Source organism: Micromesistius poutassou, assembly GCF_964030765.1.
Source record: "Micromesistius poutassou genome assembly, chromosome: 2".
Lineage (NCBI taxonomy): Eukaryota > Metazoa > Chordata > Actinopteri > Gadiformes > Gadidae > Micromesistius > Micromesistius poutassou.
In genome coordinates, this window is record NC_140272.1 from 12,524,734 (window position 1) to 12,539,595 (window position 14,862).

The 14,862-nt window shown below is 42.4% G+C and overlaps 3 protein-coding genes and 1 non-coding gene across 4 annotated transcripts; 3 read left to right on the forward strand and 1 right to left on the reverse strand.

Annotated features, from left to right (window-relative positions):
* The first annotated feature begins 778 nt into the window (after window positions 1–778).
* On the forward strand, window positions 779–6,812 carry LOC311338628 (retinol dehydrogenase 11). The gene is made up of 6 exons (XM_084463916.1): window positions 779–1,011; window positions 1,629–1,868; window positions 2,563–2,652; window positions 4,589–4,777; window positions 5,135–5,244; window positions 5,772–6,812. The coding sequence occupies exons 1-6, from the start codon at window positions 855–857 to the stop codon at window positions 5,949–5,951; spliced, it is 966 nt and encodes a 321-aa protein (XP_084320042.1). The 5' UTR covers window positions 779–854; the 3' UTR covers window positions 5,952–6,812.
* Window positions 6,813–6,827: 15 nt separating this feature from the next.
* Window positions 6,828–7,740, reverse strand: mlnl (motilin-like; the record flags this gene model as incomplete). Its single annotated transcript, XM_084463426.1, has 4 exons — window positions 6,828–6,838; window positions 7,061–7,166; window positions 7,360–7,461; window positions 7,621–7,740. 4 exons carry the CDS (start codon window positions 7,738–7,740, stop codon window positions 6,828–6,830), a joined length of 339 nt encoding a protein of 112 aa, XP_084319552.1.
* A 1,757-nt stretch (window positions 7,741–9,497) lies between these two features.
* On the forward strand, window positions 9,498–13,983 carry nop56 (NOP56 ribonucleoprotein homolog). The gene is made up of 12 exons (XM_084464258.1): window positions 9,498–9,559; window positions 10,170–10,259; window positions 10,347–10,461; window positions 10,692–10,853; window positions 11,024–11,222; window positions 11,326–11,513; window positions 11,805–11,956; window positions 12,142–12,242; window positions 12,534–12,682; window positions 12,863–12,984; window positions 13,197–13,319; window positions 13,564–13,983. Exons 1-12 carry the CDS (start codon window positions 9,557–9,559, stop codon window positions 13,786–13,788), a joined length of 1,629 nt encoding a protein of 542 aa, XP_084320384.1. The 5' UTR covers window positions 9,498–9,556; the 3' UTR covers window positions 13,789–13,983.
* Window positions 13,059–13,126, forward strand: LOC311339505 (small nucleolar RNA SNORD57). Its single transcript, XR_014633219.1, has one exon. It is a non-coding gene; the product is annotated as a small nucleolar RNA SNORD57 (small nucleolar RNA).
* Window positions 13,984–14,862: the final 879 nt, after the last annotated feature.

The window sequence follows — 14,862 nt, forward strand, 5'->3', positions numbered from 1 at the left end:
GAGCTGCTACTATCGCTACAAAAGAGAGGGGAGGGCCCATTTAAATGGTTCAGGCATGGGATTGGTTGGTAGGATGGTTGTTAGATGATAATGACCAAGGTCTACACAAGGAGTCTACAAACTCCTTAAATTTAAGTGGTCTTAAGTGGTCATATATTTATGACATTCAAGCAAAACATTTATATGGAAGAGGATAAGGGCCACATAATAATTCTGACTTTAATCTCCGAAGTCAGAATTCTAATTTTTAAAGTCAGAATTCTGAATTTTCAAAGTCAGAACTAAAAAAAAATAGTACAAATACTACTTCTCTTTTCATAGGCTTATGGAGCGAACGCAGCAGTGTGGGGCCTACCTGATGTGATTGGGACTCTAGGTAATTATATTGTAGTAGCTAGTAATTAAATCGTAGGTCCTACGAAGACGGCGAACATTTTGTCAGCCCATTGCATCTGTAGTTCAAACCCCCCGCATTTCGTTTAAATGTTGTCCTTAGGCGTATTATTCAAAATCATTTAGTCCTATATATTCAGCTGAGTCGTCCATTCGCTATGTGATTATTATGTATAGCATGTTAGGTATGAAAATTAATTCATTCTTTGTATCATTGCAAATATTTTCTTAACCTTTTCTGTCTAATTTCAGACCACATACACACAGGCCAATGGATTAGAATAATTACAGACATTTATTAAACTCAAGACCAAGCGGACGGTTGAATCCTACAGAGACCGCCCCGTCCAGCAGCCTGCAGCGCTGTTTTACATAATACCTTCCCATGAAGTTAAACTGGATTGTCCTGATCTGGGAGCGCACAAGCCGCCGCACAATCAATTGTTCACACTTTGGACTAGATGGCTTGGCTCTGGGCAGATGTTTTCTATAACCCGTTATGGTCAGTTTTAACCTTTTTTCTGGGACTGCGATTACAGCAGAGATCGTTGTGGAACCCAACGGCATGTACTGTTCAACTGAAGGGGAAAACTGCCATAGTTACGGGTGCTAATACAGGTGAGTAATCCAGGAAATTATCTTGACAGTAGAAATGAAATTAGCATGCATTAAGGTGAAAATGTTAAGGTGAAAAAGTCATTTATATTTGTTTCGATATTATTGTTTAGTTAGATTACTATTTATTTTCGTTGTTCTTTGCTGTGGCGTTATATTTTTTATGAATCAAGTAACAACTTGACACAATGCATGCAGCTTCATAAAAAGTAGAACGCGAAGAATTTTGAATTATAGGCCTACGGCTGAACCTACATTCAGCCGTAGGCCTGTAGGTGAGGTCTTCTCCCTTGAAGTGTGAGAAGTTCACTATACCCCAAGTTCACTATAAATAAGTCATTCATTATTTGTTTACCCTTTCCAAGCCTCTATTTTTTTGGACGGTACTACTTTGATGTCATTGACACATGTTTCCAATGAGGAGCTTTCCGGGAAAGCAATTAGGCTACATCTGGTAGGCCTAGGAGTCGGGAAACCAGTGCAAAACATACTGGACTGGTTAGGCTTCATGTGCTTCTCAGCTATGCAAATGCAGAATCAGGAAACCTTGAAATAAGATACACGTTGCCCTGTCCTTAACCCTCCCTCGGACCTTGCTCTAACTTCCTCTCCGGATAAAGGCATTGGCAAGTGTATCGCGCTGGACTTTGCAAGGCGTGGAGCACGTGTTATCCTGGCTTGCAGAAACCAGCAGGCTGGTGGTGCCGCTGTAAAAGAGATAAGAGAGCTGACCAATAACCAAGATGTCCATCTGCGTCCTCTGGACACGTCCTCCCTGAGCTCAGTCAGGGAGTTTGCCAGCATGATCAACAAGGACGAGAAGGCCCTTCACATTCTGGTCAACAATGCTGGGGCGTCAGGTCAGTCATCAACCACGAATAGATCTCATTGCTCTTCTATCTCGCATTAGATCACGCCAGAGAGATTTATCATGCAGAGCCACCTAGCCGGTTCTAGCTGAACCACAGAATAGGTCGATTAGATGTTGAATGGGCGGAGCTTCACTAATCCAGATCCACCTCTAGGTCCAGCCGCAGTGATTGGGTTTTACCAAATTGGGTAAAACCCAATCAATCAGCTAGACTCTGTCCAGAGAGGTGGCCACCTATTTGGCTCTGCAGTGAGCACCCATCACTCCCTCTACTCTCTTATTCTTTCTCAATTCCGTCTTGAATGCAGATATATCCAAATGTCAGTCTCACTGGGATATTGCAAGAGCCCTTTTCTCACATTGGAATTTACTACCAATTGAAAAGGACCAGTCCTTAAAAAAATTGGCCAGCCACAGTCAGACAAACCGGTTTCAAAGGTATCAATTCGAAAGCAAACTGTATTCAAATTTCACAATAATAATAATAATAAACAATTATAATAAATATTGATTTATTGACTTGATTTATTTATGTATTCGCCTACTTCCCTCATTTTGTGCATGTACACATTTAAAATCTAAAAGATGCCACTTGTTGAGAAAGATCATACAAGGATGAAAGTGTTGCATTGCATGCTTAAACAATGTACACATAACCGTGAGATCTCTTTTTCTGAATCAAGGTTTGCCCCAGGAGATCACTGAAGAGGGGTTGGAAATTAGTTTCGCCACCAATCACCTTGGCCCGTTCCTTCTCACCAAGCTGCTGCTTGGTAAGTCACCTGGCGCATCTCACCCTAAGAATAAACCATGATAACGGAAAGTACCTTGAAGTTGCATTGTATGACAAAAAAAAAAAGTTTGCAGAGTGGCTGATCCAAAGCTGGAGCTGAATTGAGATTTCTTAGATGGTAGATCATATCCAATGCCTTTGTCTCGTGTAGGTGTGCGGGGGCTCTGGAAAAATGCTTTAATCAGGCTGTGTAATCAGTAACTGTCCAGTACAAATTAGTCATAACACACACAGTTTCTTAAAGTAAAGTTAAGGAAGGAGGGTTACAATATAACACTTGGTTGTTGAATGGGAACATCCTTTCGATGTTTAATGGGAAATGCTGGGCATGGTGCTTACAAGAAGACACACTAGGATGATTCACCTATATCTTTTATTGAATCATCAAATTGTTTGCTTAAACACAGACATTCAAACTACATTAGCTTAAAGCTGCGATTGAGTTGTGTGATTCCTATAATACACTGCGCACCACAGCAGCACTATGCTGCTATACATTTCACTTTACACCTTTCACATTTCAGTTTTTTGTTTTTGTTTGAGTGATTGATAATTATATGTCCACCTAATCTTTCCTAGCTATCCTAAATCAAATAATATTTATTTGGGATGGATTGGATGAGAATGTAAACAGTATTTAAATATTGGCCCTTTTATAATTTCATGGTCAACCATTCTGTGTTTAAAAAAACTGGGTCACATCCTTGGAACCAGACAAATCTGCATGCTCATGATTATTTGCAGTGGCATATCGACCGGTCCCCCTCCCTTTCACACAGATATCAGGTTGAACTGGCCTGGGTCTGGCCAGCCACAACCGTTGATGTAATCTGGCATGGGTTTAATACAATGACTGCTGAGCACTCTATGGGAGCGCTGTTGCGGCGTTTTCATAAACATCATAGAAGGCTGCCGCTGATGTATCACCAGTTTCGTTGCTGTGATTGGTTGTAGGTTATTCAAATAGGGTCCAAAGTTATTTGGCTTCCTTTATATCAGATTACTGTCATGGAGACATTTTAGGAGTAAGTACAATACATTTGTTACATATTGTCATATACATATTATAATTATGAATGATCAGATGAGATGAGATATATTTTTGTGCATGACCTCTTGGTCAAAGGTGTTTTCTGATTTACTCACTTCCGCCTCTCTTGTCGTGCATTGTTTCGTTTAAGCTTTAAGGCTGCTACACACTGGCCCAACCACTGGCCATCTGAAACGTTTGGGGAGACTCACACAGAGTTCAGGAACAAATCAACACAGCTGTGTTCAGCTGTGTTGGAAGCTTTTGGACCCACACAGATGGTGTGTGGTCCGATTCAACATGCAAAGTCTGGGAGAGTTGCCATCTGAGGATCTGAGCCTCTGATTGGTTGTGTGCTGGTAGCACACAACCAAGTGTGCTGGTAGCACACAACCTGGTAGCACACAACCAGCGAATCAGCACGGTGTGTGGGAAGGGCGAACTAGCACCACCCGATGTTAAGGAGACTTATTGCATCTCACGCAAGCACAGAACGTACACGCTACTGTGTAGATGGCAGGCAGTAGTCTTCGCTGTGTTTTTCAATGCAACTTTTTTGCCGAACGGGTCAGACGAGATGCAACAGAGTGGTCGGATAAAGGCAGTTGGCTGTTGGTTTGAATCTGGGCTGTGTGTGGGCCCCTTAACTGTCAATCCCAGTGATTTTTCTCACTTTGGCTTCCCCGTTGAATCGGCCGCAGCAAGGGCCAACTAGCGCCAATGGTGTATGACAAACCGCAGACGGCCCGACATTGTCTGACGGTCGACCTATGGCCCAGTGTGTAAGGGCCTTAAGGTTACACTTGTACTGCAAGATAAATCCAATGCATTCAACCGATTTTAACCAGGATGAATGCCCTCATGCTATGGCGCTTACTCTCTCCAGATCTTTTGAAGCATTCAGCCCCAGCGCGAGTAGTTAACGTCTGCTCGTCAAACCACTTCAGGGGTATAGTGAACTTCTCCCACTTCAAGGGAGAAGACCTCACCTACAATATGGACAACGTCTATAACAACACCAAGCTGCACCAAATCATCTGCACCAACGAGTTGGCACGAATGCTACACGGGTCAGGTATGAACCAAATACTAATCCCTCCCTTCCCTCCCATCTGTGGGCTGTGCTGGCCACCTTGCTGCCGCCTCTTACCACACTCTTATGGGTGCTTGCATTTTGAAAAGAAATCCCCTTTGCTGAAGCAGACGTCCATGCTGGCTTGCAGTATTGACAAAGGCTTTCTTTTAACCTGCATAACTTGTTAGCATATTATGAAAAAGTTTATAATTTGAATTTAGAGATACATAGACAATGAAAGATGATTTAAAGTGATTTTGGTACTAAGAAAATGTAAAAGAAAAATTAAAATAAATATTTCTAAACGTTTATCGTTTATCTTTCATGAAGCATCATATTTAACTTTCTGTTTAAAAGGTGTCACTGCAAATTCGGTCCACCCTGGGTACGTTATGACATCAGTGCTAAGACACTATAGTGCTTCAGTACGAATCATCTTCAAGCTAATTGGAATCTTCTTTTTCAAGGTGAGTGTAAATGAATAATATTCCTTTGTGCATGACGTAGTTGACGTATGACAAATAGTTTAGCTGAGGATGTATCACAATCAGCACACACAATGGCACAATCAGTCAAAGACTGAAGATTAAACTTTTCCGGACCTATGAAAAATAACTTGTTTCGATAAGATTCATGTTAGATAAGCAAATAGTTTGGTTATGCTGGTCGATCTAATGCTTGTGCTTTGCAGGACTAATAACAACAATCCATTCCTTTTTTGGAATAAATATGTATATTAGTATACGTACGTACATTAAGCAGGCAATAACATAGCAAACATATAATTTGTAACCCGTTTATGTATTCTATGAAACTAAAATTAGATGAGCAAAAGTCAGAAGAAGCCGCAACTTGGAAAAAACAAAATTCCAGAACTAAACTTTACCACATGTTCCATGAAAGTGTGTGTGTGTGTGTGTGTGTGTGTGTGTTTAATTATGTGTGTATCAATACACACAGAATAAAATGATTAATTCTAAATTCCCAATCCCAGTATGCAGAACAGGGAGCAGCGAGTGCCATATACTGTGCCGTCTCTGAGGAAACCGAGGGAATTACAGGGAAGTATTTTGACAGCGATTGCACTCTAGTCCTCGCTGCCCCTCTGGCAAGAGACCCCGCCCTCGGAGCCAAGGACTATGAGATCAGTGAACGACTGACATCAAAACTATAGCCTGATGACTGAAACCAGGTTACAATTCTTCTGTGGTGTGTAGAGAACAGTGTCAAGACAAAATAAGGTATATTCTTACAAGTGAATCCTTTTGAAATTAGATTTCAAAAGACTGCATTTCTTCTTGAAGATACAGTGTGAAGGATTTAGTGGCATTTAAACTATCATATCATATATATCACATATCACATATCACAGCTAAGTAAGATAGCAATTGTGATTGCTAAGTAAACATGTGTGCTCTCTAGAGCTGTTTGTCCATTCTGGGCTACTGAGGAAATTTGTCAGTGCAACATGGCAGGCTCCGTGGAAAAGGACCCGCTCCCTATGTATTACGGGCTCAGTCTAAACATATTTGATGTGATTCTTATTTTTCTTTTCAATCAATTGTCGCTAAAACTCGGTTAGATGCCACTGAATTGTACACACTGCAGCTTTAAGATTTGTGGTTGTGTAAAACATGATTCACAATTATTCAAAATACCCAACAAGGCCATGTAATCTATATTGCTGGTTTTAATTTACTTTTTGTTACATTACTATTACCTTATTTATTCCACACTGATCTGTATCCGATTTATAAAAAATATATTATATATATTAAAAATATTCTAATCTAGAGTCAAATTATTTATAATAACTTGTAATTGTAATTATATTATGATTATTATGATGATTTGCCCAGTTTCTTTTTTCAGGATATATAACTTTACATTCAAATATATGTATATACTGTGAGAAACTCCACTCCAACAAAGACCAAGCCATCAGATAGGGTTACACAATCATTCTCCTTTTATTTATTAATTTTTTGCAAATGTATACATATATATTGTTGATTGGTAAAAAATAAAAGTTGTCCTTTCATCTTCGGCTTCACTTATTAACTTCAGGGTCCAGGACAGGGGAGACAAAAAGCAGAGAAATGCAATAATTATACATACTAGTATGCATCCAATGTAGCCTCAACACATTAGCATTGCAGAACACACTCATACTTTCCTACTTGGTTATTTTTTCTATTCCATCTACCAACAGCCAATGCTGATTATGCTCTGGTACATGCTCCTGTACCTCCACTACATGATCAACCATTAAATTCACTATACCCTTCTCTCGCTCCTCTGCTATTTCACGGATGATCTCCTCCAGCACGGGAGTCACATGGTATAATTGTTGGGCTGAAAGGCGGACAGCAATCTCAATTGTCCTGTCCTGTTGTGTACACACACACGTACACAAAAAAAAGTGTCAGGAAGCCAACAGACACCATATAATGCTGAAGTGCATTATCCTGCATTGATATACAAGCATTCCACAAAGCCTCCACAAAGCCCTTGGTGGTGGTAAACATTTATATATTACATGATGGCTATGTAAGCTAAGATGTTTGTGTGTGAGTACTCACAGGATTTCCTCCACTTTCAGTCTCTGAAAGCTCTGGGAGGGAAGCTTCTTGGAACTGACCATCTTCTGATCTGGGCTCCATGACCTTTTTACCGTCTCTCTCCTGCAACACACACACACACGCACACACACACAAACAGACACACGCATTCACACATACACACACAAACATACACGCATACACAGACACACAATAAGATATGGGTTAGGTAAGGCACATGCCCGGACCCATTCCTGATACAGACAAGTATAGTCCTGTTACCTTCATCAGCATCATCTCTCTGGGGCTGAAGAAGGTTATGTGTCCCTCTGTGCTCTCCACCATCATGGCTACCAAACAGACCACCAGCACACAGCCACTGACTGCTCCACGCATACTCATGTTGCCCTTCCTGGTGAGACACACACACAGGCACGCACACAAACAAACATCAGATTATCAACCTTTCTCTTCATACCTCTCTCTCTCTCCTATGCCATATCACGGATGATCACCTCCACCACGGGAGTCACATGGTATGATGGTTGTTGCTCTCACACACAACAAGCTTAGGAACTTAGCCTGTAGCCATGCAAATAGGCATGTCAAGCTTTATTTATACCGGTATGCCACAAATTAAAAAAGACACAAATGCATTGTTGCCATTAAGGCTTATTATAATTTCCCTGGAACATTTTGGTCTTCCCATAGATAAAGACACAAATTATATAATGGACAGTGTGATACAAAAATCTAAAACAAAAGTGTGAAGGACAAAAAATGAGATAAGTCTTTATCTCAAGATAGAGAGAGAAAGCGTGAGACGGGGTATAGCTCTAAACATTTGATATACAACTGAGATAAGCAAGCAGGAATACCAGATAAATGTAGAGAACAAAAACAATTATGTCTTCCTCGCAGGTTTGACAGAAAAAAAGTTAACCAACACCAAAACGGAAAGAGGCAATCCCTACAGAGACAAAAACAGGCAACCAAGGAAATGGAAGACAGAAAAATGAAAGAAAGAGAAAGAAAGAAGAACAGATCTAGCTCATCCATACTCACTCGTGTTGTGTAAGCCTTGGTCAGTCGCTGGATGAAGTATGCCTTGAGGAGAGCGTGTGTCAGTTCAGCTCCCAGCCAGCCCGTATATGAAGGCTTCTTCTACCCCATGGCTCCCTGACCCTCTCCCTTCAGATCCGCTAATCAGCAAGGTTCCTCAAGTGCTCTCCTCAACAAACATGGAAACCACAATATTGCTCAGGAATCCTAATTATAAGGGTTGTGAGCTGACCACTCTGAATCTTGACCCCATCCATGGCAAGATAAATATTGGGATCATTTACGGGAATAGGTTGATGGGAATTCTTCCTATTTTAATAACTGATTTCATAACTAAGATTCCCTGGATATTAGTGTTTGTGTGTGTGTGTGTGTGTGTGTGTGTGTGTGTGTGTGTGTGTGTGTGTGTGCGTGTGTGTGTGTGTGTGTGTGTGTGTGTGTGTGTGTGTGTGTGTGTGTGTGTGCGCGTGTTTGTGCGTGTGTATGCGTGTGTGTGTGTGTGTGTGTGTGTGTGTGTGTGTGTGTGTGTGTGTGTGTGTGTGTGTGTGTGTGTGTGTGTGTGGTATACGTCATTTATTTAACTAGTCTATTAATATTCTATCCAATTAGGTGTTTATGACCTGAAAGTATTCTTCCTTTCTTTACAAACACACCTGCATGCATCCATTCCCTGGAAACGGGTGGCTGTGGAGAACTTAATGTGTTCGTTTCAGATATAACACTCAACATACTTCCTCTCTTAATTGAAAACATATTTGCGGTGTATAAGTTAAGGTTGTGACTGTTGTCGGAATGTACTGAAATAAAATTATATTACAGGAACTGGATGTTGTTAAACACTTACACTTGCACGCCACCATATATTATGTGATCTTGCTTTGTGAACCGAAGAAGATGATTAACTTTTACTAACCCCCGGTATTTGAGCCTGTAGTAATCGACATGGCCAATAGGTGGTTGCCTTTTACTAACCCCTGGTATTTGAGCCTGTAGTAATCGACATGGCCAATAGGTGGTGTATGAAATCAACTTTCGGGCAGATCTCGCGAGATGAACGCGGTATAAACTGGGTTAGGAACTGTGCAGTGTTTGAGATCTTTCCATTTTACAGAAGCAGAGGGAGCGGCACGTACTCTGGCGCAGCAGAGTCGTCATCATGGTAGGAGTTTATTGTGCATACGGGAGATATTGTTAGATTTCACGGATTACACGCAGTTAAGCATTCTTACCATCACGTGCATGGTGTTTTAGCTATTTTCCGAGAGTCGTCTTTTATTTTTTTTAGATTGAATAATGTCAGGGCCTAGTCAGCATGGCGGGGCATGCACATGTTAACCCATGTGGCGTATGAGTATCAAAGTAAACCGTGCATGTATCATATGCGCGATCATACCATCTCATGTCATGTATTACTCTATTCTAGACTAAATTGTAATACGGTGTCTTCTGTGCCTGGGGATTATTTGTATTATAACTAATGTGTGGCGCACTTAGCCCCCTAGCTAACTAGCTATTCAAGCAACAGGCCCAACTCCGGTAACCACGTGGGTGCCGTTAGCGCAACGTGGTCAAGCCAAACTAATGCACCTTTTATAATGGGTGTATTCTTTCATTTAGGCACTTTGATTGAATTGCTACTGTATTTATGTTATGGGGAAACATTTGCGATAACCACGTGTGACGTTTTTGTAGTTCGTGGATAGGGTATATAACATTTAGTTATTTCGCTTAAGTCATTCTACTTTCTAAACATAATGAACATTTTACAGGTGCAATTGCATGTGTTGTTCGAACATGCCGCAGGCTATGCGCTGTTCGTGGTTAAAGAAGTGGAGGAGATCGGCATGCTTCTTCCTATGGTAAGCGACGCAGCCGTCCACGCTAGGTGACATTTTTGGATATTTGCTGCCTCTTTCGAAACTAACGTTCTAAACTGGTTATTGCAGGTTGAAGAATGTGTGACCAAAATTGCAAAGTTCAACAGCATGGTCAGTCTGGCGGCGTTCTTCCCTTTCAAATCGGCACAAGGTGCCCTGGAAAACATCAACGCAATTTCTGAAGGTGAAAAGCAACTTTCATACATCAAACTTGATTGGGGATGTAATGAAGATCAATTTTCTGTCAATCCACTGAATTCCTGTGCTGACAACCTCCAAATATTCTGAACATCCAGATCAACTCAAGTGTACCATCATTTTTATTATATTGGCCTATTTAAGGCTCTGCTCTAAAGCAATGACGAGACCCTATGAATTGGAATTCTAACATCAACTTGTTTTTAACTACCCCAGGTGTTGTTCATGCTGACCTGAGGCTCTTTCTTGAAACAAACATGCCTGAATCCAAGAAGAAGGCCATGTTGGGAGTGTCTGACTCAAAGATTGGTGCAGCCCTGCAGGAGGAACTGGCATTCTCCATCCAGACTGGGGGAGTGGTGGCAGAGATCTTAAGAGGTGAGGTGTTTGTAATAACTGTTTATTGATTGACTGGGCTGTTGTGATGAAGTTTATTACCCAGACACTCGTGATGGTTTATACTGAAAACCTGAAACAGCCAGGAATACGGCCTTCTGTTCTCTTGTATTAGGACATGTCTAACCCAAGGTCCCTTTTTTCGTTTTTAGGTGTGCGTCTGCATTTCCACTCGCTGGTGAAGGGTTTGACTGCACAGGCCGCCTCCAAGGCACAACTGGGTCTAGGCCACAGCTACTCTCGGTCTAAAGTAAAGTTCAACGTCAACCGCGCGGACAACATGATCATCCAGTCTATTGCTCTCTTGGACCAACTTGACAAGGACATAAACACCTTCTCTATGAGAGTCCGGTAAGAAATTGGCCACTGCTACGTCACAGCCTTCATATATGTTATGGTCATGTCTTTCAGGTGATGACCAATATCTAAATTAAACTATTCTCTATCCCTCCAGTGAGTGGTATGGCTACCACTTCCCAGAGCTGATAAAGATCGTTGCAGACAACTCAACATACTGCCGCCTGGCCCAGCTGATTGGCAACAGGAAGGAACTCTCGGAGGAGAGTCTGGAGAGCCTGGAGGAGGTTGTGATGGACAGTGCCAAGGCCCAGGCTATCCTAGACGCTTCGCGCAGCTCAATGGGTAAGTTATACATGCATTAGAGTAACTTAGTAATATTAGGACAACTGCACATGGCCCCTTTTTTGCCCACCCTGGACTTCTTGTGTGTCCTTGGTGTCTAACACAGAGGGGCAAATTATAATGACTCTCATAAACCTGTAGTGAAGGAACAAACCCTCTCTGCGGATCCTGTCGGGAGAAACAAGCTTGCAACTGTTCAGAGTTGGTGAAACTGATGTCCGGGCCACATGCCATGTTATCGTGCATTAAATGGATAGGGCTGTTGTATTTGACTCTTCTGTTTGCGCTTAGGCATGGACATATCTCCAATCGACCTGATCAACATCGAGCGGTTCTCCAACCGTGTGGTGTCCCTGGCAGACTACCGCCGGGGGCTGCAGGAGTACCTGCGCTCCAGGATGAGCCAAGTGGCCCCCAATCTGGCCGCCTTGATCGGAGAAGTGGTGAGTTGAGATTTGCTGTCGTTATGAACACGGCAAAGTTAGGACTAATGATGTTCTACCAAATCTGTCAATCCCCTGAGTAACTGTGCTGAGAAACCAATTAGGTGCTGAAAGTCCTTGTTGGCTAGAAGCCAAACCAGAGTGTATACCAGTTTGCCATCTGATGCATGTTTGCTTTATTTCAGGTGGGAGCTCGCCTAATTTCACATGCTGGAAGCCTGACCAATCTGGCTAAATACCCGGCCTCTACGGTCCAGATCCTGGGAGCAGAGAAGGCCCTGTTCAGGTACTGGGGCAACCCCTCCCTGCTGGGGAAACCAGTGGCTGCAGTGATGGCAGGGATGGGCCGCAGCAGAGAGTGACTGGAGATGGGCACTTTTGTGTAACCATTTCCAGAGTGATCTTTCTCATATCCTTATGCACCCCCAAAGTCTGAGCAGCCACTTACAGCACTGAGGTAGAGGAACATGACTAGTCAATAGACTTGTCTAGATTTCTAATGTTGGCTTAAAGTGTGTAGTCATTGCCATCCATTGGCAATTGTTCTGTTCTAAATGCCAAAGCATCCTATCAACAGAGCGCTGAAGACTCGAGGCAACACCCCCAAGTACGGTCTCATCTTCCACTCGACATTCATTGGTCGCGCTGCAGCGAAGAACAAGGGCCGCATCTCCAGATACCTGGCCAACAAGTGCACCATCGCCTCACGCATTGACTGCTTCTCTGGTAAGTCGAGGCTGAAGCTTTAAACCACATTAGTTGGTGTCAATGATGTCGATATTTTTCGTCAACACTATTCAACCTTTGGGTTGACGATGATGATAACTTTATCCCTGAGCACAGTCTTGGCTTTCAAAGGATGAACTCTGTGCTGCCTGTATTGACTGATATTGTGGTGTTTTACAGAGGTGCCCACAAGTGTCTTTGGTGACAAGCTCCGCAACCAGGTAGAGGAACGCCTGTCCTTCTACGAGACTGGTGACCTCCCAAGGAAGAACGTTGATGTCATGAAGGAGGCGATGAAAGAGGTAAAGAGTCTTGACACCTGTGACTGTTGCTGCCCAGTGAAATTATAGTGGGGCTAAATTCTTCATCCAGCCGTTGTGAGTGATGACTACTCTTGACCTGACTAAATACTGGGGGTACAAAATGATTTAATGAGCCTGACACAGCGATTGTCATGACGTGTATACGTGATAAGTTCTTGTATTATGTACTGACTGTATCCTTCACATCACAGGCCGTTGACGTGACCGCTGAAATTAAGAGGAAGCTGGAGAAAAAGGAAAAGAAACGCAAGAAGCGTGAGAGTAAGCTCCAAGAGGAGGCAAACGGCGGAGCCAACGGCACTGCAGAGATAAAGGTAATGACCAGTCAGTCCCTTGCTTGCGTGGTCTTGGCATGTTTGATTTGGGATCTGACCATCCACTTGGTTTTATCTCAGTATACGGCGTGCCATATCAAAATGACTCCGAACCATTGGCTGGTCCCATGCAGTGGTCCAAATCACTGAAGCGAGTCAGACATCAATTACTTTGCTGATACTAAAGCTGTGATCGCATGTGATAGTTTCACTAAACTACCTTCATGTATTTTTGAACTTTCAGTCTGAAAATGGAGAGTCGGAGACACCAGTCAAGAAGAAGAAAATCAAGGCTGAGGCAGTTGAGACTCAGGAAGATGTTGAGGCTCCCGCTGCAGAGGAAGTGCAAACCCCAGCCAAGAAGAAAAAGAAACGCAAGTCTGAGGCCATGGAAACTGAGCCTGCTGAGGAGGCACCGGAGGCCCCAGTAACTGAGAAAAAGAAGAAAAAGAAGATCAAGGCGGAATAGATCATTTACTTTGTACCTGTACAGTTTTTATTTAGATGCATTTTGTTTGCTGGACTTAATGACCAACAAGTGACTTTTGTGTAATATGCTTTATATAAATGGAAAACCTCAAACTTTAAACTCTGAAGTGTTAATTTCAGAATTGTGCCTTGACGTTTCTATTGTCCGTGTAAATAAAACGCAATGACATTTTTAGTTAATTTGTTTGGGTCCTCTGTCAGTGTCCCATCTTGGTAAATGTTAACAATCCTCCAACTTGCATGGACAATTATCAGGAGTATTAGAATAAGAGCTGATCTGCATTTGACATGGTAAAATTTCCTAAGGTGGACCCTACCATTTGAAGGGCAGAAACTGCACCAGCTTGCGCAAGATATAGCCCAATATTCATAGAACTTGAACCATCAGGCATGCAAACAGTCACCTTTCGGTGAAATTCGCCTTTTTTTTAAACAAAATTGGCCACTTGTGTGATTCGTGGAGATCCATTGAGAAAACATGGGAGGGGGGGGGGGTCTACAGTCTGACAAACGAGACTATAACTAAATTAAAAACTACGAAATCTTTTGACACTTTCCGTTAACGAATAAAAACGAGACAAATGTAAGCGGGACGATTTGGGAAGCAATCAGAACTAAGCTCTTTATGTGGGGAAGTACTGATCGTCCCGCCAGGCAGGTCAACTAGCAGGCGCTTGCTTGCTCGCAAGTGTCCCTTTGTAAACAGTTTGGCGCAACAATCACCAGTTAAAACACAACCAACTTGGAAGTCATTGGTAGACGACTCATCCCAAAATTCACGCAAAGATAAGCATCCTTAAACAGTTTTTTCTTTCAAGCTAATGCGTGTTCTTCGCTAAAATTGGAATACAATACAAGCTGAAAGAAACCACCGCTGTCCTGTAACGGTACCGGAGCTCTGTGCTGTCGACACCACAGCGGGGCACAGAAACACAGGATTCACTGTGGTTTCTGTGACATGATAAACACTAAAAATGAATACTTGTGTTTTATAAAGAAAGCTATCTTAGTGGGAAAGCCACGTAACAGATAGCCACGGTTACATACAGTAATG

Excerpts from the sequence above, each read along its gene's own strand:
- LOC311338628 (XM_084463916.1), top strand. The coding sequence starts at position 855 with ATGGCTTGGCTCTGGGCAGATGTTTTCTATAACCCGTTATGGTCAGTT. Across the intron at positions 1,012-1,628 it reads AGTTACGGGTGCTAATACAG|GCATTGGCAAGTGTATCGCG; the intron begins GTGAGTAATCCA and ends CTCCGGATAAAG. Across the intron at positions 1,869-2,562 it reads CAACAATGCTGGGGCGTCAG|GTTTGCCCCAGGAGATCACT; the intron begins GTCAGTCATCAA and ends TTCTGAATCAAG.
- nop56 (XM_084464258.1), top strand. Across the intron at positions 11,514-11,804 it reads CGCTTCGCGCAGCTCAATGG|GCATGGACATATCTCCAATC; the intron begins GTAAGTTATACA and ends GTTTGCGCTTAG. Across the intron at positions 12,683-12,862 it reads ACGCATTGACTGCTTCTCTG|AGGTGCCCACAAGTGTCTTT; the intron begins GTAAGTCGAGGC and ends GGTGTTTTACAG.